Below are 27,998 nucleotides of genomic sequence, written 5' to 3' on the forward strand. Positions count from 1 at the left end.
GTTTATAATTTGTATCTGAGCGTCATGTACCAAAAAGTGTGCATAACCTGCCGGAGAACCCGCAGCTCAGTGGTAACGAGCGTTGGATAATTCTCACACTTCTAGGTCGGTGGTTCTATCCCCGCTCAAAGCTTTCATAAACTCTACACTACACGGAATTTGTTTTTATTTTAACTTTATTGAATGTGTCATTATTTGTCGTTTCATGTTTGGATGCGGTGTTAAAAATTAAATGCCTTAAAATTATTTTCTCTATTTTTATTAATGTTAATTTTTCTTATTTTTATGGTTTGTACTCTTTGTAGTAGGTACAAGTAGCAATATTATGATCCAAGATCCCGAAAATTGTAATTTAGGTAAAAAGAATAGGTATTCGACGCCCTTAAATGTTTACTGAATGTTTTCATTTGGTTATTTTTTTAATATTCCTTTATAAGTTAATGCGCAATGGAAATTTACACAACAGACTCTTTCTAACAGAAATGATGAAAAAGTGCGTATGCTATCTCCATGTAAACACCTTTTTCTTGTAAAACAATTACGTTCTTTTAAAAGTTTAAATTCAAATACAAATAAACTATTAATAAGATCAGTAGGTTATTTAAAATATTTTCCATACAATTACTCTAAGCTTTCATTTATAAACTTATGAAATAAACGCTGTTTCTGTTTATTTGGTGTTAATTACCACGCCTACAGGGCGATAACTCGCCATTCCAAATATGACCGCCAAGCAGATATTTCCTCCAATGAGAGCAGCCCGTAGAGAAATGGTCTGTAGGCTTTGTGAATATGCTTGTAGCACTGCAACTGGATATTCAGGCATATGCCGTCTTTGTAGATGAAACTACTTACATGTAGGAGAAAGTATTTAACAAGCACATTAATCATGTTTGCCATAAAAGAAATCTGAGAAATTCTCTCTCAATATTTAAGTTGGCAATTCAAATGATATTTTGATTCTGCCTTTGACAAATCAATCCAATGGGAATATTTGATACACTTTTCTAGAAGTAGCATATCTTCTGGGTAATATCTGTGTAGCATCAAGTATGTTTCAGCATAGTGAGGCATCAGCACATTTTTAGCATGGAAGTGTATAATTACTTAAATGTTTACTTTTGAGGATGAGTGAGTTCCCCAAGTTAGACTTATCTCTTGATAATGCTGAATTTGTTTTGTCTGGAATTTATCTTTTGAGGATATTTGAATTTTTGTGTTCAAAATACCCGTCTCCCCTGGGCATCTTGTAAGCAGTTTCAATTCATGAAATGCATAATATTTTTGAGAGTCTGTCAGTGCATTCATAAAACTGTGAAGTTTATATTATGACTGTCTGTCACACTTTTGAGTATTTGTTTAAAAAATGGTTGAATAAAATTTTTGAACTTCTGATTATTTTCTGTGCCATTATTTACCTGTGTGGTTTTGGTAAATCATATGAAAAAATTGTGTTTTGTTGTTCTTTATCTTATCAAAACTGTGCTGCAAATTTAGAAACATATTTTTATGCTAATTTAATGCTGTTCTTTTTTGCTACTAAAGATTATGTAAGAATATTTGTAGTTTCTCATTTCTCTTTTTTCTAAGTGAAGATGCTTTTTATTTTGAAACAATTATTGATATCTACATGCATTATTATGAATCAAAATTGTTTGAAACTTTAAACTTCCCGGCATGGATCCGCTACGTAGACGATACTTTTACCCTGTTTGAAGGTAATAAAGATGATTTAAATAAAGTTCTTTCAACAATGAATTCTATTAATTCTGCTATTCAGTTCAATTTTGAACTTGAGACTTGCAATTCTCTTCCGTTTCTCGACATTCTGGTCACACGTAACACATCCAAATTCAGTACTACGGTTTACCGTAAACCTTCATCTGTTTGCCTTCCACCACACTTTAAATCATGTCATCTGACTAAATAAAAGTTAGCTTCATTTTATTCCTATGTTTTCCGTGCTCTTCAAGTTTGCTCCTCCAAACTAGCCCTTGATGAAGAACTAAATTATTTAAAAGCAATAGCTATTGACAGGGGCTTTTCACCCAACATTGTTAATCAAGCAGTTAAAAAAATCTCATCTCAACACACTAAAAGGCACACTCTTGTTTTAGGAGATTATAAAAATTCTGTTGTCATTCCCTTCTTTCCATCGATTAGCTATAAAGTTGCACATATTTTGCAGAAATTTAACTTTCGGGTTGTTTATTCTCCCATCAATAAATTTCCGAGTTCCTTACTCAAGGACCCCATTCCGGATATGAATTCTTGGGGTATTTATAGGATTCCTTGCCATTGTGATTTGATTTACATTGGCCAAACTAGGAGAGCCTTAAAATTTTGTGTCAAGGAACATGAGGCATATGTTAGAAAAAAGGAAACACAGAAGTCTTCTGTTGCTCAACATTGTTGGTCCGAAAATCACACTTTCAATTTTTCTGCTGCCAAAATTATTCAAAAAAGATCTTCCATTGGAGAACTGAATTTTCTAGAGGCATTTCACATTCAAAAAAATCTTTCTGTTCTAGTTAACGATCCTAATTCCAATCCGTCTTTGCTTTCGACCTTTAAAGAAATTATGTTTTAGTTCTGGTTTCACCAACAGATGGCGCCACTTGCTTATTCTTGTCCAGGCTTTCTTATCTTATCTAATCATTATTTCCTATCTTGTTCATTTGTGGTTTTGCAGCTGAGGATGGTGGTTCGGTAAAACCATCGAAACTAGTCCTGTAAAAATTTTGAAAATATAATGCTGATTTTTGTTGTTTGACTTCTGAATTAGAATTTGCTTTGCCTTCAGTTTTTTTAGAAAACTTATTTTCCTAATACAAAGGGAAAAGTGTGCACAATCAGTTCATTTCACTGTTAATAATATTACTTTGAAATGTGAACAATTGATCTATATTAAAGCTTTTTTTAAATAATTTTTATTGTGTGTTCAAAATAGAATTACTTGAAGTAAGATAACCTATAACTGCAAATAAAATTATTTTTACATTTTGGGAGGTGTATCAGTAAAATTATATGAAACTGTGTGCTCATATTAAAGAGGCATATTTTCGTATTAAAACTAAATGAAGACGTATTTTCAATTTCATGATAATTTTGATTAATCAAAATCTCATCAAAATTGCTAAATGAGTATTTAACTATAACTAGTATTTTTATGTCTATCTTTATATTTTTTGTAACAGCATTTCTGTAACATGTACACAAGGCTACTGCTCTCCTTGGAACTATTTTGCTGTAAAAATATATATATATTAGAGAAATATAAGGCTTTTTGAGTTGATTATCGTGTTACATTAATTGCTATGAATAAAACTATGGTAAAGTGATATATTTTCATTGCAGAAAAATTTGAAAATGCCTTTTCAAGATCTCGTAGCTCGAGTACATCAAGCATCAAAGATATAAATACTCAAGAAGGAAACACTGCTGAATATGTTGTCTTTCTTAGGTTTTGTGAATCATACGGCGGAAAGACTGGTAAGATCTCTATTTTGAATTAAATTTGAATTTTTGACTTATGCTAGAATTTTATGCCAATAAATTTTGCTTAAATTTTTTAATATTTCTAGAAAACATGAACTGTATTAATTTTAATTAATACATAGTTTATAGTAATTTATTTGCTGAACAAATTCTTATTCATTCCACTCTTTGACTGGAAGAATGTTTAGTTTCTGTCTTAAATCAAATATATTAGTTTACAAATTTTTATAATTTTACAAAATATATTCTTGAAATATATATGTGTGTTGTTTTATAATGAGATTTTTGGTGGAAGAAAGGCATGAAAGCTTTTTTAAAAAATATATTGTCTAAATTGAATATCATTTTTTGAACCTGAAACATTTTTCTATGAAAGTGTGCATTTTCAAAGTAAAGCTTTTGAAGTATGTAAACATATGTATATTTTCATATAATATTTAATATTCAACACATGTTCATTTAATTAAACTGTATACAGCAAAACCTTTTGTAGCAATCATCTCTGAAAATGACCACTGTATCTGAGAAAATAATTGAATAATAGTACTGATCATCAACAATAATTAATGAACTGCAACACAAAAATCTTAATATTTTTTTAATGATTACTTTTTTCTTGTGGTTTCTTTTCACAAGGGAATTTTATTAAAAAGAAATAAAAATATTGTACAGGGTGTCCATAAAAGAGTGTCCTAGTTTCAATGGTATGTTACAGTTGTTTAATTTGTTCTATTTACAACAAATCATATATCAAACTGGAGGTAAACTAGCCTGGTTTTTCTTACAAATGTTCAATATGTTCACCTGCAGTTGTACAGAACACATCCGACCTATAGTCCAATTCTTCCCAAACTTTGGTTAACAAGTCTGGTGTAACAGAAACAAGAGCTTCTTCAATTCTGTATCTCAACTCTGGCAAAAATGTTAGGTAGCAGTGGAACGGGACATGAAATTTTATAAAAAAGCGCCAAAGAAATATCGCATTAGATCAGGTGAATGTGGAGGCTGGCGAAAAGAGCTATTCATCTTGATCATTGCAACCAGCAGTGAGGAACTTCAACCACACTCATACAAAGAGATTCCAATAAGGAGGGGCTCCATCTTGTTGCCAAATAAAGTTTATAGCTTCACCCTGTAGTGTTTCAGAAAAGAGCCATTCATGTAACATATCCAGATAAGCCACCTGTTATGGTAGCTTCATTGGAATAAAATAGCCCATACACTTGATGTCAAAACACAGCTCAGAAAACATTTAATTTGGTGGAATCTCTTTGATGTTCTACAAATTTATTAAGATGGTCTAACCCTAAGATATGAATATTTACCTTTCCAGTTAAATGATAAGTTGACTCATCACGTAACATCACATGATCAAAAAAGTAATCTTCCCACTCAAGCACTTCACTTGCAAAGTCTACCCCACTGTCATCTCACTTTAAAACATATACCAGCTGTAACCAGTATGGATGCATATGCAAATGTTTTCTTAAAAGATTCCAAACTGTTGTCTTTCGCAGTGAAGTTCAAGACTTAATTTCCTGACAGATTTCTTAGGTTTAGGAATATAAGATGCTGTGACACAGTCCACATTCTCATCAAACACTCATCCTGTGTTTTTCCCTTTTAAAACACCCTTGGTCCTTTTGAATTGTCTCTACCATCGAATGTCTTTTTCTACAAGGGGTATCACAATGAAACTTTAAATGAAATGCATGTTGAACTCAAATTACAGATTCAGTCTTATTAAATTGCAGAACGCAAAGTACTTTACATTAGGAGTCACCATTTTGCTTATGCGAAACTGCAAGCAAGAAAACAATAAAGCAGTACTCGCACATGTGCTTATCTAAAATTGTTTGAGTACTCTTTAATTGTGATCTTGAACCAATACTCTACAATGCTTACATTTGATTTATTTAGTTAACATTTTTTAGTTAACATTTACATTTGATCTAGTTATTAAAATTTGTAACTTGGGTATTCTTTTATGAGCATGCTGTACTACATATTATGTATTGATGATTTTTGCAAAGAAATATTAAATGCTAAGTAAGTGAATTTGTAATAAATAATTGATTAATTAAATGCAACTACAAAATATTAAATTACAAATATATACCCAAAGTCTTGATCCATTTTCATTAAACAATAATTACATCTCAATTTTTTTTGTAATATTTGCCAAGGGGGATGTAAAATAATTCTCTTTTTAATGCATAATTAATTCAATAATTAAATATGATTACATAGTTTGGGTAGCTTCCAGGTGAGTGGTGCAGCTCTCATACAAATAAAATATATGTATAAAATATGGCAAATAAAACTATTAAATGTCTGAAAGAAAGTAATTAATTTATTCCAATTCATTTTACTATGTTACCAAAAGTTTTTGTCCATTTGAAATTCATTTCATTGCTTTTAAAATAATGTAAATATTGACTTGTGGCTTTTAGAAAATCTAGTTGCAGCTCTCAAACTTTCTTGAATTCCATATTGTTGCTTTTACTGATATGAAGTTCAACCAATGTTATATAGTATTAACTAAATTATAAATGTGCACATGATGGCCACATGTGTGTATTTTAGTCCACTCGATCCATTTTAGTAAAAAAAATTATAATTTTGTTTCTAATGCTGTTATTTAGCTTCATATTGAAATGTAAATGCTAATTAATTTTGTCATCACATAATTTTAGATATTTGTTATTTTTACACTTTTCTCCCTAAAAATATTCTTTCTTTCTCTGCAATTTTCAGTTCCTTTTGTACATCTTTTTTATTCTTCTGTCATCTTTTATTAATAAGCTTTTCGATAATTTTTGCAATATATTTTTTACTAATGTGGATCCTACATTATGTCAATATGCAGTATTTTTGCAATTTTGAAAGTTTTAATGTGTGTAAATTTCTTATATTTAAAAATAGTCTTTTTTAACAACATAATAAAGCTGTGAGCTTAACAAAAGAGTTTCCTAAACATCCCTAGCAGTGTGATATTCATGTTTATTCATACTGTAATAAAATACTAAAACTTTTAACAAGAGCAAGATTTTCAGTTTATGATATATAGTTATTAACAGCTATTTTAGATAAAAAATAAATTTTGGCAATTTTTTTGTAAAGTAATACAAAAATTCTTTCTTTTGAACATAATTTCTATTGATTTTAAAATGCTGAAATTTTTTTATTTGAATTATTTATCATTTTTTACTAGATTCTTGTCCAAGTCCTAGCCTGTGGGTTGGCACTAGCTTAGGATCTGTTCTTGTCTTCCTGCTCATAATACCTCCTCCTGGTGAAACTCGTCTCCTGCAACCAGTAATAATATCACCAAGTGGTAAATGAACTGTATTTTTTTTTTTTTTTTCTATTTAACATGTCTAATAATAATTTATCAGCAAGTATGTTTAGACAATTGAATAAAAGCGAGGCAAAAATTTGTTTTGAATAATAAATTCTGCATTTTTTTCATAACATCTTCATTTAAAAAGAAAAATTAGATAGTAATTTAGCATACATGCTATGCTGCAACTAATTCAATATTTTAAGATTAAAAAAAATAAGCATAATATTTCAAAATTAAAACTGAAATCAAATTTAGTTGTGCATACTAAAGGTAATTAATTGTTCATTGTTCAGTCATACTGATTTCTTCTCTCTTGGTATTTCAATGTAATAATTATTCGCATAAATCTCTTGGATACTAAATTAATCGAATGATTTTCAATTTTCTTTACATGTTTAGTGCATTGCAGAGAAAATAAAATAGTTTTCAACCAAAAGTTCATTTATTTACACAAAATAACTATATGTTAGAATAATGTGCATTCTTTTAAATTGCAAAAAATGTATTACCTGTTGCAAAAAAAGGGTTAAAAGAGACCTAAAACAAACATTATGTAAAGTTATTAATAGTTCTTAACCCTTTGCCATGTGCTGTTCTCAACACAAGAATGGAAATTTTCTAATTTTTTCTGAATTTAAATATATTTCTAATGAGATGTTTGATACTTAGAATTGATATTATGCTTTTAAATATCCAATGCACCCTAGAAATTAAACATTTAATGGTTAGTGTTCTCCATTTATTACATTTGCTAAAGGTTGTTTTTAAAGCATACAAATTATGGCATTTTAAAAATTAAAATAATCTTTAATTTGAAAAAACATCAAAATATGTTACATAAATCCAAAATATATGAATCCAGCTTTATTTTAAACTAAGATTAGAAAAAAACAATAATTTGTCTCAATAGTGTTCTCACAGCTTGAACATTGCCTGCCTTGAGCGACACTTGCATTTGATTTATGACTGAGAATTCTTGCACCAGTTGTAGGAAGATTTTTCAGTTGAGTTCTCCAAAAGCTGATAACATATTTGTGTGGATTGTTTGCCGATAACATATTCGTATGAGTTGTTATTTGTATGGTATCATGGGTGTGAAAGGGTCCTTGCCAAATTTTGACTCTGTATGTGAGAAAAGTTTCTTATTTTCTATTCGGATTCATTTACTGGTGGTTTCATTTGAACCTTCTGAAAGTTAATAATGCATTTGTGTGGGATGTTTATTGCAGACATGTATGTTAGGGGTGGGTGAGTCCTTGTTAGATTTTGTATCTGTTTGTGAGAAAAGTTTCTCATTTTCTGATTGTGTTCAGTCACAGGCGTTTCATCTTGTTTGGATCTTCATTCGTAGAGTTTTTCAAAAGTGTTTTGTTAGATTTTATTATAGTATATTAATTCAGGACTTTTAAAGTAATTATATGCTATGGATAAATTATATTATATAGATTCGGAATTTGAAAATGCCATGCAAATGATAGCAAGACTTTTGTTCTGTTTGAGTAGATTCCCTCTGATTCAAGATCTATGATGTCTAAGGACAAAAATGATGAAGAGGAAAATATTCTTCCTCCTGCTGATGAAGGCCACTTGGTTAATAATATTTTTTGAAATATTTAATAATCCTTTTTTGTGATATAATACTTTTAGTATAGCTTTCTCTTACAAGATATACTAGACTGTATACAATTTGGAGTAATCTATGGAAAACATTTTTTATCCTACTCTCGTCCATGGCACTTCTGCCATTAAGTGACGAGCAGCCCAGTAAAATAAAAAAGAATGAAAATGAGAATTAAAACTAGCATCAAAGAAAGGTGTCATTAAAAAACTTTAAAACAATTGTTCATTATTCAATATCAGAAACACAAAAAAAAAATATTGTGGGCTTCAAAAGGTTAAAAAGAGTCCTATTGTTCAAAGCAAAGATGTAAATGCAGCAAATAGTATTTGGTATTTTTTGCATATCCAGCTAGCCTCACTTCTAATTTATATTTATATCACCAGAGCACTTTTGTGCAGGCTGTTGTTACCCCTCCCCAAGGGGAAATATATAATCAAGGAAATGTCTCCAATTTTTAATCTAAAAGTAGTTCTTAATCCTTTTTTTTAGCTTACAGATTTAAGTTTGCAAATACTGATTCAAATCTCCTGACAAATCAGTCTCATCATCTTGTATTTTAGCACATGAGTTATATGAGTCTAATTTGTCAAGTACACTTAAAGGATTGTCCCCTTTTGTACTGAGGAGGTTTACTTAGGAAACAAGTAAGAAGATCTGAGATCTCTGTTCTGACAGTCTCGACTGAAAGGGATATAAAATATTCTGAGTCTGAGTTCTTAATATCTATATGAGCGTGTAGTGTAATGGTCCAGTCATCATTGACATTACGTCAAATATCCTCCAAAGCAAATTGAAGGTTTCTTAAGAATGTCGCCTTCCTACTAGAGTCAAATGTTGGCAAAGGCTTTGGGCTAGTGTTTAAATATCGCATTGTGACATTCTTTGGTTTGGTCAAACTGTAATACAAAGAAACTAAGATAATGGGCAAGACCCACATAGTTGCATTCATTTTTGTAGAGTTACATACAAATCTCAGTTAACAAAACATGCTTATTAGTTAGAAGTAATTAATCCTCTGTGTGGCATAGCCATTTTTTGCAGTCAGGAGATTTATTATCACTTGGTTTTATAGTGCCTTGTTATTTGAAATGTTTTGTTTCTTATTCATCTAAGTATAATCATAATGAATGGAAGATTATGACAGTAAAGAGTAAAATAAATAATTACACAAATTCAGCTGTTAAGTTTAATTAGGTGCAGTTTTAGTAATCTAGCTTGGAAATAATGCACTTAATAAATGTGGTATTGTTTTTAGGTACCATCTACCGCCTCAAAGGAGGAATCCTAAATGTATCTTTTCTTGATCCTGCTGGTAATGTGATACCTGACAGTGTTGACTTTCAGAAAGATAAAGATAAAGAAGAAAAGAAAATGAGTACACAAATTTTTCTTTCTTTTCTTGTATATGAAAGATATATTTTTCATTAAATCACTTTATGCTTTCATTAATTATTATTCCCTAACAATATTTCATTTTCTGATTGTTTCTTCATTTTTTAATTAGAAGTTTTTCCCTTTTTAGTAAAAAAATTATTTATTTACATTATTTTGAATTTCAAATTCTTCATTCCATATAAAAGTTATTTTTGATATTGCAGATATCGTAGCTGAAAAATCATTTAAAAAAACTCAGTAAAAAACTTAAATTTTTTTGGTAAAAATGTGAATCAGAAAATGCCTAAACCTAATAATTATGGCCTAATGATATATTTAAAATACTGAGTTCAACAAAATGTGTTAATTTCTTTTAAAAGGAATGTATGAAAAATATCACTATTTCTGGTGAATTATTTATTTATTTCTTCTTTTCATTTGGTGAATAATATGAACTGAAAACCTTTTTATGATTTCTGAAAGCTCAGTTCAGTAAAACATTTTTTAGGAGTCAAGTAACTCAGAACTTTTTATTCCGATTTTACATCATAAATGTCATATTCCACTGAGTTAGAAGCACGGAAATTCTCTTTTATATAAGACTCCAACAATTATGGTCCTATGCATCAAACATGCTGTTTGTTTAAAGTCCATTATAATTTCTTATACAGTTAAACCTTTGCCAGGGCACACCAGCGGCCGAGCGGTAAAGACGCTGAACACTGGTAGTTCGGTCCGAGGTTCGAATCCCGCGAACGGGCTGGCTGCATGGGCGTTTTCATGGTTTTCCCCATGTATAACGTGTATACGAGCCAGTTTCCCTTAGAAAGTAATCTACGAAGGCATCCCTCCCTTTAGGCAGATAGCCCTCGTGTGCTTTGCCATAACTGAATATTCCAAATCCAAAATAAACCTTTGCCAAATGTGAGGTTTACGTCTTTAAATGGGAGGTTTACATCTTTGTGCAGACAGCAAAATCATGTTCCACAAAGATAACTTTCTGTGGGGGAAAAAGGTGTATATGATTCAGATTTTTTAATCTGTGTGTATAATTTAAACAAATCTAAATATTGTTACAGTTAAAAGGAAAAAGAAAACAAATGTTAACTAAAAGGATTTTTAATTACTACTTAATAAGAATGTGATAGAATTATTTTATCAAAACACTGGTGATTTCTGCTTGAGACGATGACTGATGCAGCTCTTTAAACATTTTGTGGTAAGGATCAGAGTTTCTTAATATATCTCATAAAGTGACCTCTTGTTTCTTTATTTGGCTCAGTTCCCATTACAAAAATCTAACTGCATTTGTTAAAAATTGCTGAGAACTTCTTTCCAGAGTTGATACTGGCAACCATTAATATTGATGAATGAATGTTAAACCACATATGAATGCAATTCTGACATTGGACAAATTAAATGAAAATAATTAAAATAATGCATATTTGCAAAAATCGTGTTCCACAAATCCCCATTCAGCATGGTTTACTGTATTTCAAAAAATGGTCTTGTAATTGTTACAAATAGGAAAGATCACTAAAACTTTCTTCAAACATTTCATTTCACACTAAATGAAAGTATTAAATAATTGATCCACTGAACTGTTTGATAACTTTGTTTGCTTATTTAAATAATGTTATAAGTGATATTAAATATTTTTTACTTATTTAGTTTTTATGTTGAATAAAGTAAACATGATACAGTCTCTGAAAATTGTTGAAGAAGAATGGTAATTATATATTTTATTTTTAGAATTGACAAGTCGGCCTTCATCGTCTTCCCTAGACCGCAGAGAAAAGCAGTATGTAGTTCTGACATCAGAAAGGCGCTCACATGTAGTTCTTTTACCATCACAAACTGGGCTTTATAGAAATATAATTTCGGATACATCATATGCTGTTAAAGCTGATGTTTCATCTCTTAAAGATTTAGGTAATGTATTAGTATTTTATCACAAACAACATTAGGTAATGAACATTAGTTATGCCTTAAATAGTAATGAGAAAAATTATTTATTTTAAAGAGTGTTTTACTTTTTATCTGAAAGGAACTAATGAAACTTATGAATTGCATATGAACTTAAGATTTTATGATTGTTTTGCTTTCATACATAAAATTGTGTATTTTTCAGTTATTCATATCTTGCATGGAAAGATGATTATGAGTCTTCCAGGCATCATTTTTTTTTTATTTTAATGAAAATTTTTTTTGAATATCTGTGTTGAATATTTTTTTCATTATTTATATCTCTTGCTGTGATTTGCAATTGTACATATTTGTGGTATCAAAAATCAATTTATATTCTGTATAACACCTTCTGCCATTTAAAATATGAAATTCAATTGCTCCACCTGATATCAAAAGAAAGTTTATTATTTTCATGTATTAAATGTAAAAAAGTACTTCTATGCAATAAACCTCTTTTACTCAGTACTTTGGATGTATATATATTTTTATACAGGGTAATCAAACTGTTTTGTTTGGGGTAGCCATAATCTGTTTAATTAAATTCCTAAAGCTGTAGAAAATGTATGGGCATTATATTTTTAACAGGCACTTGTCATAAGTCCTTTATACAACTTTTCATATAGCATGCTTTTCATCTTTTATGATTTTAGTAAGCTTTGTTTCTCTTGAGATCATTTTCATTTAGTTTCTTTTTTTATCTTACAATAACCAGGGCTTAATTTTTAAAATTAGAAGTGCCGGAGCCCTATGGAAGACTGTGAGGAAGGAAAGAAAAAGAAATAAATAAAACAGCTAAAAATAAAAATAATTAAATAATAAATTTAAATTATTATTAATTTAATTTATTAAAATTAAGAATATTTAGAGGTAAAGAAAAATCTAATAAATTACTAAATCAATTTTAAATAGTTAAATAGAAAAGAAAAGTATTGGACTTGACTTATTTGGAGCATCGTCTGGAAATACAGTTCGACTTAGATGCTAATAAGCAGCTCAACCGATTGCCGTCTGAGTTTAAGCCCTGATTGTATGCATAATATGCTATTTCAAGGAATGGCAGGTACCACTCTTTTCTTGCAACAAGGAAAAAAAGATAAAATGATTAAAGCTTCACTAAGGAGACTAGTGAGAATTCTAGAAATGGTATGAGGATATAGAAAGAAATTTAACAGAGAAGTGTAGCTTTGAAAATAAAGAGGAAAGAGTTCAAGATGGTCTGATCGCGATACCCTGCCGGTATAATTCTAGCCGTCAAGTAGAAATTTTCTCTGAATAAATTTTCCTGAATACAACGTGGGAATAAACATAAGAGTTCTTTGTACAAGTGACACCAGTGGTCCTCCCATTTGGTTACATCATTCAGAAAGTCCACAGGAACTCTGCAGTAAAAACCTAGCATGAAACGTACACAACCAGGGTATCACTTTTAGTTCTTTGAGAAATATAAAATTTGCCCGTTCTTATAAATTTATTGCATATCTTGGAGAATAAGCCTTTGACATATGATTGGGGGACTTCTCCTTCCTTAAAAGTCTCAACCTCAGTGCAAGGCTTGAGTGCAAGGGAAACATAGGCATGCATTCAGAAGTTAGAATTGACTTTTAACCCATGTTTTACTATTTAAAAAAAAAATGATGTGCTAAAATTGTCGTTCCCTTACATAAAAGAAGTGCCGGAGCTCTTTTATTTAGGGCTCCGGTGCACTCCGGCTACAATTATAATTTATCCCGAAAATTGAAAAGTACCGAAGCTGGGCTCCGGTGCAATTTAAGCGCTGACAATAAATAAATCATGTTAATTATGTTCATTTTAAAACATAATTGTTATCAATAATTTCAAGATCTTTCTAAAGGATTTATTGAACTTTCCATAGGCCGTAGTTAACAACCCATTGCTTTTTATCCATTTAATAAGTTGGCACACTCAAATGCCAGAAAACTTGATGGAATTCAGCTTGTGCTTTTCGAAAGCGTTACTTGGAATATGTATTAGTTTTATATAAAGCATTGTTTTAATATAGGTATTTTGACACAAAATTGGACTTTTTCTGAAATGACATGCCAATTCTTTTTCCACATTTTGATTCTGTGACTCAAATTATGCCAAAATGGGAAGCTTTGTAAAAATTGCACAAGTAGTTTTTAAAAAATTAGCTCTCAAAATTATAGCTCCTCAATGTTAATTGAGTTTGATATATATTTATTAATATCTCTCTTTTATTAAATCTGGTTCTTTCTTTCAGAGTTCGGAATTTAGGCTTAATTTAAATAGAATTCACTTTAAAATAATTTAATAAATTTTTCGAAAAACTTTTTTATTATAACCTATAAAATTTTTAACATCATCTTAAAGTAGATGTATTTCTAAGCATATCTGCAAAAAATTAGTTTTTTATGCAAATTTTCCTAAGATATACATAAATTTGCTTTCTGGCACATTTTGAAATTTGGCATATTTATTATAAGCGATAATAACGAAAATGTGGTTTAATGCAGTTTGTTAAAATTGTTTGAAAGAATGAACAATGAACCTTTTTTTTCTCTTGTGCGTCAATTTAAAAAAAATAAGTAAGTAGACATTGATAAAACATTTTCAAGAAATGTTATGAACAGTTCATAAACAGCACTTTTAAATTTTCCTAATTAAAATGCTGTGAAAATGCTTATTTATATATTTTTTTGATAAATTTATATTAAATTAGTTAAATTCCAGTGCTATTTTGAAGAAATTTTTCTTATCACTTAATGTTGTCATTTGGTTAATGTTATCAAAATAGTCTCTGTACTATGATTCTAGACTAATGAAGGATGATATAGCAAAAGAACTAATTTATTTACAGTAATAAACTACATTCATTTCTAATACATGCTCTGGCATGTTGCTTAGCCGAATCCAGATGGCCAAGTGAGAGTTTCTCTCCATATCCAATAGGTGGCGCTGTATTCTAACGTAACATGCCGCCACCTGTTGAAATTTCAATATGTAAATTACAAAGAAACATGCAATTTAACAATTCAAGAACAACTAATTCTACATAATATATGAAAGCTAGTAGGTAATCTTTCATCATGAATATAATATAAAATAATACAAACATTTTAAGAACATAAACATTCACTGTGCTACAGTTGAACTTACTCTTTAAAACAGTTCCATTTTAATATAAAGCACAATTTCCAATAAGAGCACAATCATGTGAAGCATTATTATCCTGGATTGGTAATAAACAAATTTTACTAATAGATCTAATATACGCACCATTTGATGTTTTCACTTTAACAACTCTGGCCTTATTATCTTTACCCGGTAAGACTTCTAGAATTCTAGCTAAAGACCATTTAAATGGGGAAAGACTATCTTTCCTTAACACATCTAACATACAGGCCTTTAAATTTTTGTTAATTTGGTGTGTTGTTGGAGCTGATTTAATTAGTCAGTTTGCCAGCATTTCCAAATAACTTGAATAAACTTAGTAATGATCTGCCATTTAGAAAGTCTATTATCCTTCAGATGAGACAGAGCCGGTTCAGGATATGAAGTAATGGAACGTCCAATTAAAAAATGACCCGGCATTAAGGCTTCAAAGTCATTCGCATATGTTGATAAAGATAAAATTGGACGAGAATCGAGAATACATTCAATTTGTGTGACAACAGTCCAAAATTCTTCTAAAGTCAATTTATGACTGCTAATTGTACGCTGAAGATGATATTTAAATGACTTAATACCTGTTTCCCATAAACCACCAAAGTTTGGTGCTCTAGGTAGAATTAGTTTCCAATTTATACCTTCAGATGTTAGGAGATCTGCTACATCAGAATTAGATTTAAGGATTCTGTGCAATTTTTTCAATTCTGATTTTGCACCAACCATATTAATACCGTTATCTGACATTATGGTATTGCATTTTCCACATCTAGCAATAAATCTTTTAATAGTAGCAAGTAATGAATCTGTATTTAAATCAGTTACTACCCCTAAATGTACTGCTTTAGTAGCTGAACATATGAATATAGCAAAGTACACTTTTGCATAATTACCCTTTCTCTGATTTTTATACTTGATGAGGAATGGACTAGAAAAATTGAGTCCACAAGTATTAAATACAAACTCTGGGTTAACTCTTTCACCAGATAAATTTCCTATAAATTGTTCACATACAATTGGTTTAACCTTAAAACATGTTACACATTCATGTACAACCTTTCGAGCTATATTTCAACCATTAAAAACCCAAAATTTACTAAGAACCTGATGCAATAGTGCTTGCACACCAAGGTGTAAATATTTAACATGGTAATACTGAAAAATTAATCTAGTAAATACATGATCTTTTGGCATTACATAAGGAAATTTTTTATTGTAATTAAGATTACTATTAGCAAGTCTGCCTCCTACTCTTAGAAGAAAATCATTATCTAGAAATAGACATGAAATTTTTAACTTACTTTTGGAAGAAATACATTTGTTATTTTTTAAGGATAAAATGTCTTTGCTAAAATGTTGTAATTGTACATACCTGATCATGATTTTCTCAACGTCATCCAATTCTTTAACAGTTAGAGAACGTATTAAATTTTTTTCCTTATAATTGGCTATGAATCTGCAAACAAAACTTAACACACAAATACTGCGAATATAGTTATTACTAATGCTAAGAATATTATCTAAAAAAAATGAATTAGGGTTCACATTTAGATTAACTAAGTCATTATCCTTGAGTTCTTTGACGTATTCCACATCAGCCATATCAGATTTACTTCAAAAGGCTTAGTCAAGAACCTGTCCTTAGTCAAAAATATTGGTCCACACCACCATAAATCATTATGAAGATCTTTAGGTTCAGCTCCACATGATATCAAATCAGCTGGATTATCATGAGCGCTTAGTACATGGTATCACTCATGAACAGCAGTCATGCTGTGAATAACGGACACTCTATAAGCAACAAATCTCTTTAGTTGATGGGGTTCCTTCTTAATCCATGATAACGCTATTGATGAATCAATGAAATAATACACCTTGACTATAGGTTTTTGAATGGCCTCTAATATTCTTTTCATTAGTTTTACAGAATATTCTTTTCATTAGTTTTACAGCAGAAATTCCTTCCGTTCTTCGAAGTAATTTTTAGGAAGAGGTCCAATTTATTTTTAGAAATATTTTAGTTTTTGTCGTAACAGGTCCAATTAAACCTAACGGATCGGGGAGGCGACCTATCGCTGGTAAGACATCTTTTTTCATCACGGTTTTTTCAATGTCAAGTATCTTTAAATCGTAAGAAAAACAGCCCATAGACGTATTCCATGACATTCCCAAGGCCTTTGTAACCTGTGGCTTATCCGTAACTTGAAAGGAGTAATCCTGAGTTGCACTTTCTTTATTCTTCAAAAGTTGTGTATTATTTGAACACCATTTGTGTAACTGCATTCCACCACGTTCTAGAAGGCAGGTTAACTGTATCTGCAACTCCTTGGCTTCTTGTAGCATATTAGCTCCAGTGATAATATTGTCCATGTAACAGTCCTTCAATATGGCTTTTGAGGCATGAGGAAAGTCAATCGCTTCATCCATTGCTAACTGCTTCAGAACCCTTGTTGCAAGGAATGGCGCACTTGCTGTTATGTATTGTTGCGTGCGTACGGGTTCGTTATGAAATGAATGCACAAGTCCGATGAAAAATGAACAAAAATTTATTATTATCACAACAAAAATGCTTAAATTTTCTCAAATTATCATGCAGTATTACAATATCTCACAGTAGTTATCTTTTAACTACTCAAATGTCCAATAGAACGTAATTCAAAACAGCTAAAGAACGCTAATCCACGAATTCGCTACAATCAACAACAGTAGTTTTCTAAACAACAACAAACTAAGCAACTACTACAAACTGAGATGTTTTCCTCCTTTTATAAGATTTTAAAATCACGCGCTAGAATTTTCCAGTACTTTCTCGAAATCAAAAAGAGATATTTATTTATTTAATGCACGCGCTCTTGTATTTTCAATTTTCCGGCTTAGTTTTCTTATAATATTCATCATGCGCTGCACTGCGCGAGAAATAAAACCATTTAATTTGTAATTGAACTAACATTAGCTTTTTAAATACCAAATTCGTAACACTGCTTCCTTCCCAAGGACTGCATGTCCCGGGCAGTACAATCCCTGGACAGGAAGCTAAACTTACAACTGTGGCATAAATACAACTGAGGCATAAACATTACATTACAATATCAAACAACATGAACAATAAATGCAATAACTAACTTAAACAAATCAAATGCTATCAAATACTAAATACAAATCAAATCAAATACACATTTAAAAACAAAAAGGACCATGGTCTGATACTATTTACAATTATTTACATTACGTACTATGGCCATAGTAATGAGCTAACCTGTCGTAATGAACGACTTTAGGTTTAGAGTTCGAAGACTTACGAATCCGAACCACGACGTCATTCAGTCTTTTTAGGACTGTATACGGGCCATCCCAAGGTGACTGTAATTTCGGACAAAGTCCTTTCCGTCGAGTCGGATTCCACAACCACACCTTGTCTCCTTCGTGGAACTGATGTTCAATAGCTCTTGTGTCGTAGCGGGTCTTCATCTTCTCCGTCGCCAAGTTGACTCGCTCTCGTGCAAAGTTGTGCATCACTTCAAACCGGGCCTGGAAATCTTGAATATATTCCTGAGACGATGAAGGAGCATCCGGAGGGCGGCCAAACAATAGATCACAAGGCAGACGAAGGTCACGACCGAAGAGCATCTGTGATGGAGAATAGCCGGTAGTCTCGTGGACAGCACTGCGGTAAGCCAGTAAAAAGAGTGCTAATTTCTTGTCCCAGTCCTGTTGGTTTCTGGAAACCACTAATGAGAGGTTATTAAGGATGGTTCGATTGAACCTCTCTACCATGCCGTCCGACTGGGGATGCAATGGCGTCGTTTGAGTTTTGTCAATGCCGAGTAGTTTGCATAGTTCTTTGATTACTGCCGAGGCAAAATTCCTTCCCTGATCGGAATGTAACTGAAGAGGCACTCCGAACCTGGAAATCCAGTGCTGTATCATTACCTCAGTTACTGTGACAGCCTCTTGATCAGGAATAGGATAAGCTTCAGGCCACTTGGTGAAGTAATCAATGACAACGAGTATGTATTTGTTGCCATCAGCAGTTCGTGGCAGAGGTCCCAATATGTCAAAGGCGATACGTTCAAAAGGCGCCCCTACGTTGCAGCTTGCCTCGGCTGCGTCTCCTCGGTCCTTTCCGACCTGCACAGGCATCGCAAGATCGGCACCACTTTTGCACATCATCCTTTGCATTATTCCAGTAAAAGCGCTCACGAACTCTCTGCAAGGTCTTCATTATTCCAAAGTGACCTCCTGTAGGGGTGCTATGTAACTCTTTAAGGACATCAGGAATGCGGGATCTTGGAAGTATAAGTTGCCATCGGAACGTCTTCCCATCATCCGATTCGAATTTCCGGTATAAGACGCCGTTTCGAATGTGAAGTGAATCCCAGAGTGCCCAATATTGTTTGGTTGTAGGACTACAAATAGAAATGTCCTGCCACTTAGGTTTTCTGTTTGATGACTCCATTAAATCAATTATGGGTTTAATGTCGCGGTCTTCCAGCTGGTCTTTCCTGACTTCATCATCACTCCACGTTCTCGATCAGCCGATGTTGATGTTGTAATCTGTCTTGCGACCGGAGTCAGCAGCTCGTATTTCGCTTCCACCCTGGAACAATATCGGCAGCTTTCTTGGCAAGGTCTTCTAGACAGGGCGTCGGCGTTTCCGTGTGATGATCCCTTACGATGACGGATAGTGATGTCATATTCTTGGAGTCTCTGTATCCACCTGGCTATTTGACCCTCAGGATTCTTGAAATTTAAAAGCCAATGATGCATGATCAATGATGTCAATGATGCATGATCGGTGCATTAAAAGGTCAATGATGCATGATCGGTGCGGAGCAGGAATTTTCTGCCGTATAGATAGTGATGGAACTGTTCTACAGCTTTGACTATGGCGAGCAACTCTTTCCTGGTGACACAATAATTCCTCTCCGGTTTAGACAGGCACTTGCTCCAGTATGCCACTACACGTTCTTGGCCGTCTATTTCATGGGACAAAACAGCACCAACACTTTCATTACTCGCGTCGGTGTCAAGAATAAATGGTTGTTCAAGCTGAGGATACGTCAGGATTGCCTCCTTTAAGTTGTTAAATGCATCCTCACATTCTTTTGTCCACAAGAACTTCTGGTTGCTCTCTGTCAGATCTTTTCATGATCTGGCAACGTCCGCCCCACGAGATGGCCACTAATTAGTTTCCCTGCTGTTTGTTAGGAGCAGTCTTAGCATCCGTGCCCTGGGGTGTTCTGCAGTTTCGTCGTATGTGTCCTTCAGCACCGCAGTTCCAGAACTTTATGGTCGGTTTCTTGTCACCAATATTCTGTCTCAAGGCATTCAGTTGTCTAGTTAAATCGTCTAGACGAGCAGTGACTTGATCCCTTGGCTCCTGGACTTGAGCAGCTCTGACTGGATGGTCTGACTGGCGGTCTCGACGGGTGGCTTGCTGGGCTGCCTCAAATTTCATGGCATACACTAAAGCGCTTTTCAGATCTTTAACATCCGCCATTCGCAGTGCTTTCTGTATTTCAGGGTCCCGGATGCCATCGATGAAATATTGCAGGGACAGGATTTCCCGTGTTTCTGTCGGGCACTCCGAAAAGGCGTGATGTGACAGCCTTTCAACATCCGTGGTGAGCTCCTGAAGTGTTTCGGTGAGCTTCTGTTGACGAGATTTTAATTGGAGCCTGCTGTAGTCTTTTAAACATTTCTCGCCGAAGCGCAGCTCCAAAGCGCCGGATAGAGCTTCGAAATCTAGTCTTTGATTTTCGGGAAGCGTCTGCAGGATATCCGCTGCGTCTGCTCTCAGAGAAGCGGCGAGATGACAGGCCTTAGCTTGGGAATCCCATCCATTCGCATCCGCAACGATAGAAAATTGTGTCCTATACACCTGCCAGGAGGTCTTCCCATCATATATAGATAGTTTCAGAACGGAACGAGCAGGCATCGATAAAAATTGGAAACCTTCAGAATTGTTTCCTACCGTCGCTATGCACTTCTTTAGGCTGTCAACTTCTTTGGTGACGGCAGCAGAAACCCTATCATCAATTTGTTGTTCGACGGCAGAAACTCTTTCTTCAATTTGTTGTTGGAAGGCCGACACTCTATCTTCTATTTCATCTTTGACAGAAGAAACGTTTTCTTCAATTTGCCTGACTTTATTTTCGATAGCTCCTATTCTGTCTTCCATAGCCTCAAATTTACTTTCTATTACGCAGGTTATTTCTCTTTTCATTTCGTCTTGACCTGCTTCAATCTTTTCTTGTACAGCTTTAATGTCTTCTTTAAAAGTTACTTGACCAGCTTCCAACTTTTCATGAACGGCTTCCATTTCCTTTTTAACGGATCTCATCTCTCCTTTAACGGAATCTTGGCCCAATTTCATTTCTTGCTTAACGGATTGCTGGCCCAATTTCATTTCTTCCTTAACGGAGTTGACGGCCCCTTCCATCTTTTCTTGGAAAGCAGCAAATGCAGTCATCATTTGCCTGAATTGTTCTTCCATCGCTCTTGTTATTGGCATTCAAACCCCACTCCTGACACCAAAAATTGTTGCGTGTGTACGGGTTCGTTATGAAATGAATGCACAAGTCCGATGAAAAATGAACAAAAATTTATTATTATCACAACAAAAATGCTTAAATTTTCTCAAATTATCATGCAGTATTACAATATCTCACAGTAGTTATCTTTTAACTACTCAATTGTCCAATAGAACGTAATTCAAAATAGCTAAAGAACGCTAATCCGCAAATTCGCTACAATCAACAACAGTAGTTTTCTAAACAACAACAAACTAAGCAACTACTACAAACTGAGATGTTTTCCTCCTTTTATAAGATTTTAAAATCACGCGCTAGAATTTTCCAGTACTTTCTCGAAATCAAAAAGAGATATTTATTTATTTAATGCACGCGCTCTTGTATTTTCAATTTTCCGGCTTAGCTTTCTTTTAATATTCGTCACGCGCTGCACTGCGCGAGAAATAAAACCATTTAATTTGTAATTGAACTAACATTAGCTTTTTAAATACCAAATTCGTAACAGTATGTTACAATCCTTAGAAGATAAGTCTGCACAGGACTACCAACTCCTTCTTTCCAAAAGATCAACTGCATGTTTCATTGAGGTGGTTCAATAAGTATTTGTCTATACATCTTCTGAACATCAGCTCCTAGTGCATAATTGTACTTTCGAGATCTAATAATTATATGAAATAAATCTTCTTGGGGTATCCGACCTTTCATTAATATTGAATTAAGTGACTTTCCATTACTAGTAGCCGCTGATGCATTAAACACACCGCGAAGCTTGATAGTGCTTTTCTCTGGCCAATAAACTCCATGATGACTAAGATAATTGCAAGTCGATGTTTCAATTTCTTGAAATTCTTCCATGTGATTTAGATCCTTATATTCCTTGATAAAATTCTTATATAATGTTTTCATATTTGAATCGCTTTCTAGTCGATTCCACACTCGATGCAATCTTTTCTCAGTCAGCATTTTTGATTCTCCTAATTCTACACCTTCCCTAATGGGTAACTGAACTACATATCTTCCTTCATTTTGTCTATAGTGAGTATGCTTGAAATGAAGTACTAATCTTCTTCACTCAAAACATCCTTGATATTTTCAATAGATTCAACTTCCCAAAATCTTTGCAAAATTTCGTCGACCCTTTCTTCACTATTCAGATCCAAGCCACAGTAATTTACTTCTGAGTTATTCTTACATGTACCAAATGCAATATATCCAAAAACTATTTCTTGGAATATCAACGGTTGACTTTTTAATTGAAATTTTCCTTGTTTTAAAATCTTGAAGAACAATTCAGCCCCTAGTAACATATCTATTTTGTTAGGTGTTCCAAATTACAGATCTGCTAATTCAGTATCAATGGGAATATTTAATAACTGCACATTTAATGACATCTAAACTCCTTGATGGAGTTACATGGGTTATTTTAGAAATAACCAAACAATTAACTGATCTTACATATGTTAAATCCTTATTCGAAATCTGTACATCTAATTGATAATTAATATTTATAACATTCTCATATATTCTAGATACAGATGCATAAATTCTTTCTTTTTTTATATTTAACAAGTTAGCAACTCCTTCACACAGAAAACAACTCATGCTGCTGTAATCAAGTATAGCACAAAAACCTATACTATTGCAGTCCCTAATAATACATTTTTTTCTGTGTCAAAAGTGTCAACTTGATTAAGTTTTATTAGAAACATCTGCATTCTTGTTTATAATTTCGTCACTCCTTGCTTCCGTTTTTGTTTTGTCTAACTGTTGATGGATAGCATCATTTCTGAGCAGGTGATGGCTTAATTAATGATGTTTTGTATGGCATTCCAAACATCTGAACTTAGAATTGCATTTTGCCATTAAATGTTCCTTACTGAGTTTAAACACAATTTATGGTTTTTAACTATTTGATATCTTTGATTTGGATTGAATTTTAAAAATGAATTGCATTTATGTGGTGGATGATTATTATTTTTACATATAACACAAATCAAAACACTATCCATCATTTCGAACTTTTTTCTAACAGATATTTTACTTTATTATGGTTAATGTTATCCAATAACTGACATCTTTTCTCTAAAAACAAAATTAATTCATCAAATGTAGGAACTTCTGTAGCATTAATGCTTAACTCAAATTGTTTTCGCATTTCAAAATCTAGTTTCTGAAGTATGATATTTAATAATAGAATATCCGATAAATTATTTTTCTCATATTTCTTTAAAACATTCAAACCCCTAACGTTTTTAGTAACATTATCTATTACATATCTTATCCCTTTAGACGATTCGAATGTTAAATTACGTAAATTTATTATTGACTTTATATGTGTCTCAATTAATATTCTTTTATTTTCATACCTGTCTTGAGCTTTAAATAGAGAACTGAAAGTATCATCAACAGATTCAAAATTTTTTGCTTCATCAGTTAATGCAGCCTTTAAATAATAGAATTTCTATCAATTGCATGTTATTCGCTATAATGTTTTCAAATTGGAGCTTAACCCTTAGCGCTCTGCACATTTTTGTACCACTGCCTACCAGCAACTCCGGCACATTTTCGCAGGATCCAGTGTTTTTAAATGCAGCATCCAGAATATCTGCATAAATCTCTTTCTTGTAAATATTTTACCAAAGAAAGGGATGTGACTATTCTCCTTAACTGATACCGATGGAGGTGACTAATATTCTGCATATCCGTCAGGGGTATTGTACCCATATTGATAATAACTCCAATAAAAGCCCAAAACTCATCCTCTTCCACCACATGCCATGTTTTCCAAATAGAATTACTAGATATTTCTTTATTCTTTAGAACATTTCTGCGTAATTGTTGGTTTCTTTTATAATTTCATTTACCAATTTGTTTGTGAAAAATAATTGGAAATATTTTGTCAGCTAGAATAATTGGAATATTTGTAGGAATTTGTGGTCCAATTACTTTGGCAATACACTAAAATGTATTCTATCCAGAATATCCAATTCTTCCGTGACATCGCGCCATTCATCTAAGTCTTCCGGCAACTCTTCGCTTTCACTTTCAATAACTACCATTTGTCATTTCTTTGGTAGTATAATTTCGGAACCACTATTTGAAGTGTCAGAATTATAATCAACATTGTCTTCCACAATATCTTCTAACAATGAAAAATCAAACACGTCTTCACTATCACTCAACTCTATATTCTCATCACAATAATTATTTTTCTTCATGTTTGCTAACCGTAAAATGGGTCAAATAATGTTTCAGTCATAACAGTAGGGAGACTGAGCATGTTTTAACTACAGATAACAATTGCCAACACCGACAATTCCATAACATCTTAAGCCTAATTATGCTAAAAACATTAGGCTCTGCAGTGGAGCCTACGGTGTTACGGAACAAATGACGGACGGCTCTGTAGCGGAGCCAACGAAGTGCTGAGGGTTAAAATTATTCCATTTGGTATATTTACCAGAAAATTTAGGAATTGGTAATTCTAACAAATGTATTTGTACTTTAGAATCAAATTTACTACAATCATTTTCATGTTCAGAATGTGCGATAGATGATAGAATTTCCATAATTCTTGCCTCTAGAACTTCCGTTCTTTCTTCCATTTCGGCGATTTCTGAGATCTATACCTTATTTAAATTTCGTTTTTTTATGAACTACCATTATTCCTTCACTAAGTTTTCTAATCTAGTTAGTTTCACTTTTAACGAAGTTTAATTTCTATCTAATGCCAGCATTTTGTTCATTTCTCTAGCTCAACGGACCATGTACTATGATTCTAAACTAATGAGTGGACTGTAAAGCAAAAGAACTAACTAATTTATTTACAGTAATAAACTACATTCAGTTCTAATACATGCTTTGGCATGTTGCTTAGCTGATTTCAGATGGCCAAGTGAGAGTTTCTCTCCATATCCAATAGGTGGCGCTGTATTCTAACTTAACAGTCACAGAGAAATATGATTACATAAAGCAGCACCTACTGTTGATGCTGCATCGACTTTTCATGTTTTCAGAAAGTTCAAAGATATTGAGTTGTATTGTTTGGATAGCCATTTGTTATTAAAAGGTATTAGATCTTGTATATGAATTGACCATATCTCATGAGCATTTTCCTGGGTCGTGTATGTTAAATATGATGATCGAATCAATTGTCAGAATTGTCCAGAATGCTTCTCAAATCGGTCATAAATAATCCTGGTTCAATAATATTACATGTTTTCCTGAAAACGTTCATTATTTTCAATCAAATTCTTTAAATTTTTTGAGGAGAAAAATTCCAAGCATCGATAAAGTTCTGTAATTAAATTATTTTGTTATTAAGTCAAAACATATTACACTCTATAACAAAATAAATCGATGCACTAAGAAGGAGTTGTCGGATGGAGACAAAAATTGGTGGATAAGAAGATTATGTATAGAATAAAAAATGATTAAAATTTCAGAACTATTGAATGGTTTATTTCAGATTTACATAGTTACAAAGTAATGAGCTCAATAAGGTGTTGATCCACCTCTAGCCTGGACGCAAGCTGCCACACGGCGTGGCATAGACTGATAAAGCTTCCGAATGGACTCCTATTTCGTGCCAAGTTTGCTTCAATTGTTGGGCCAGGTCATCAACATTCCCTGGTAGATGCAGTCGCTTTCCCATCATATCCCAGACATGCTCAATGGGAGAGAGATCTGGCTGGTCAAGGAAGTGTTTGACAACCTGTAAGACAATTCATGGCAACACGTGCCGTATGTGATCTGGCATTATCTTCCTGAAAAATAAGGCCTGGGTACTGCAAAATTAATGGTAGCGAAACAGGTCTCAGAATGTCGCCGACATACCGCTCTGCTGTAAGTGTGCCTCTAATTACAACCAAAGGAGCCCATCTATCAAGGGAAATGGCACCCCAGACCACAACTCTTGGTTGAGGTCCTGTGTAGCATGCAATAATGAAAGGAGGATCGGCACGCTGCTCCAGGCTTATCCAGACATGCCTTCGATGATACAACCTCTTTCAAACTCTGACAGTTGCTCGTAATGAGCTTGAATCTTGTGGTGAGGCATTTTTCAGTCGTTGAAAGGTATCCTAAATTGCAAAGCTACAGAAATTTTTAACAGCAGTTCAAGAACAGCTCCTTATATATATCTGCTGGATGCGCAGTTCTGATGTGCTGGAGATTGCACTGTTCACTTATTGGACATAAAATTTTAATCACTTGCATATTTGGTCAAAGCATTTCCGCATACGAAATTTCAAAGCAGTCGGATGATTCCTTCTTTGTGCATCAATTTTTTTTTTTTATAGAGTGTGTAACCCATGGTGTTAAGGAATCTCTACCAGTAAGCAAAATGCCTTGTTGGTAACTTGAGTTAATGATTTTGTAGTGATCACATAGTGGTATGCTTGCTTGGTGTTGTTTTGTATGTAGTTGCTTGTTCGTGTCACCAACTATTAGCACCAATGAGAAGTGTTGCAGCACACAAGTACTATTGCAAGCCCTTGATGATAATGACCTTGGGATTTGATCCTGGACCTGTTATATGACAGTTAAATATCATACTGCTGTTGCAAAAGAGCTCTCATGTGATGTATTTAAACTACTTTGTAATGCGAGCAATTGATTAGCTCTCGAAATTGCTACAATCTCACGGAGGTATATAAAAAAAAATATCTTCTTTCTTTTCTTGAGGTAATAAAGATACTTCCAGGAGAGAAAGAAGTTAATAAAAAAAATAAATAAATAACTCTAAACAAATGTAAAATTATAGAAAATAATACAAAATTAGTGAAGTGAGGGGCATTTTGTTAATCATGCTAGCAAAAGTCAAGGCATGTGATAAGAGACTTTCAGCATCTTAGATTTTGGAAAAAGAGTAAATTCTGTGTAGTGGTGCAGAAATATTGATTTTGAATTGCAAATTACAAATGAAAAATCATTTGTTTAACAGTTATTGGAATCCTTCATAAGTTTATTTGTGTGATACTATAAATCTTTCTCAAGAACAAACTTATGATGTCTATATGTCTGAAACCTTTAATTTTGTATCTTGTTATTAATACTTTTATTCCATTATTCATATTCAGTAATTTTTCACAGGATCAAGTTTAGTATGCTACATTGCCACTGGGCATGTGAATATCTATAGCTTACCCAGTCTCCGGCAATTACATCATGTAGATTTTTTACCTGTATTAAATGTGAAGTAAGTTCTGCCAATCTGGTATTAAGTGCATTTAATGTATTAAAAAAATAGCTTTAAATATGTATTTATTTGCAGCTTGTTCATACTTTATTTAAATTTTCAATACTTAGATAAGTAATATATTTTATCATTTTCTGATATAATTATGTATTTTCCTTTTCTCTAATCCATCAGTGCAGGTTTTATGGTAAAAGTTTGTGGTTAAAAGGTGCTAATCACCTTGAAGTTACGAATTTATCTGAATTTTTTATCTTTAAGCACATGATTTACTTTTTAAGATATGTCTTTTTAAGAAATATATTTTCTGAAATG

The 27,998-nt window shown here is 32.7% G+C and overlaps 1 protein-coding gene and 1 long non-coding RNA gene across 3 annotated transcripts in view; one reads left to right on the forward strand and one right to left on the reverse strand.

Annotated features, from left to right (window-relative positions):
* The window catches only part of LOC118195587 (syntaxin-binding protein 5-like), a 331,030-nt gene that overhangs the window by 285,300 nt on the left and 17,732 nt on the right, over nt 1-27,998 (forward strand). For both annotated transcript variants that reach the window (XM_085813670.1, XM_035366922.2), the window contains 5 exons: nt 3,358-3,492; nt 6,713-6,835; nt 9,721-9,840; nt 11,592-11,771; nt 27,581-27,686. In XM_085813670.1, the coding sequence (XP_085669796.1) occupies nt 3,358-3,492; nt 6,713-6,835; nt 9,721-9,840; nt 11,592-11,771; nt 27,581-27,686 (664 nt within the window). The remainder of the gene's footprint in view (nt 1-3,357; nt 3,493-6,712; nt 6,836-9,720; nt 9,841-11,591; nt 11,772-27,580; nt 27,687-27,998) is intronic.
* LOC146998219 (uncharacterized) overlaps nt 14,616-27,998 on the reverse strand; it is a 53,064-nt gene continuing 39,681 nt past the window's right edge. The window contains exon 2 of the long non-coding RNA XR_015040378.1: nt 14,616-14,771. This is a non-coding gene — a long non-coding RNA (uncharacterized LOC146998219). The remainder of the gene's footprint in view (nt 14,772-27,998) is intronic.

This window comes from Stegodyphus dumicola, chromosome 3 (genome assembly GCF_044657685.1).
Source record: "Stegodyphus dumicola isolate Sdum_Otavi_A_Nest chromosome 3, ASM4465768v1".
Classification (NCBI taxonomy): domain Eukaryota; kingdom Metazoa; phylum Arthropoda; class Arachnida; order Araneae; family Eresidae; genus Stegodyphus; species Stegodyphus dumicola.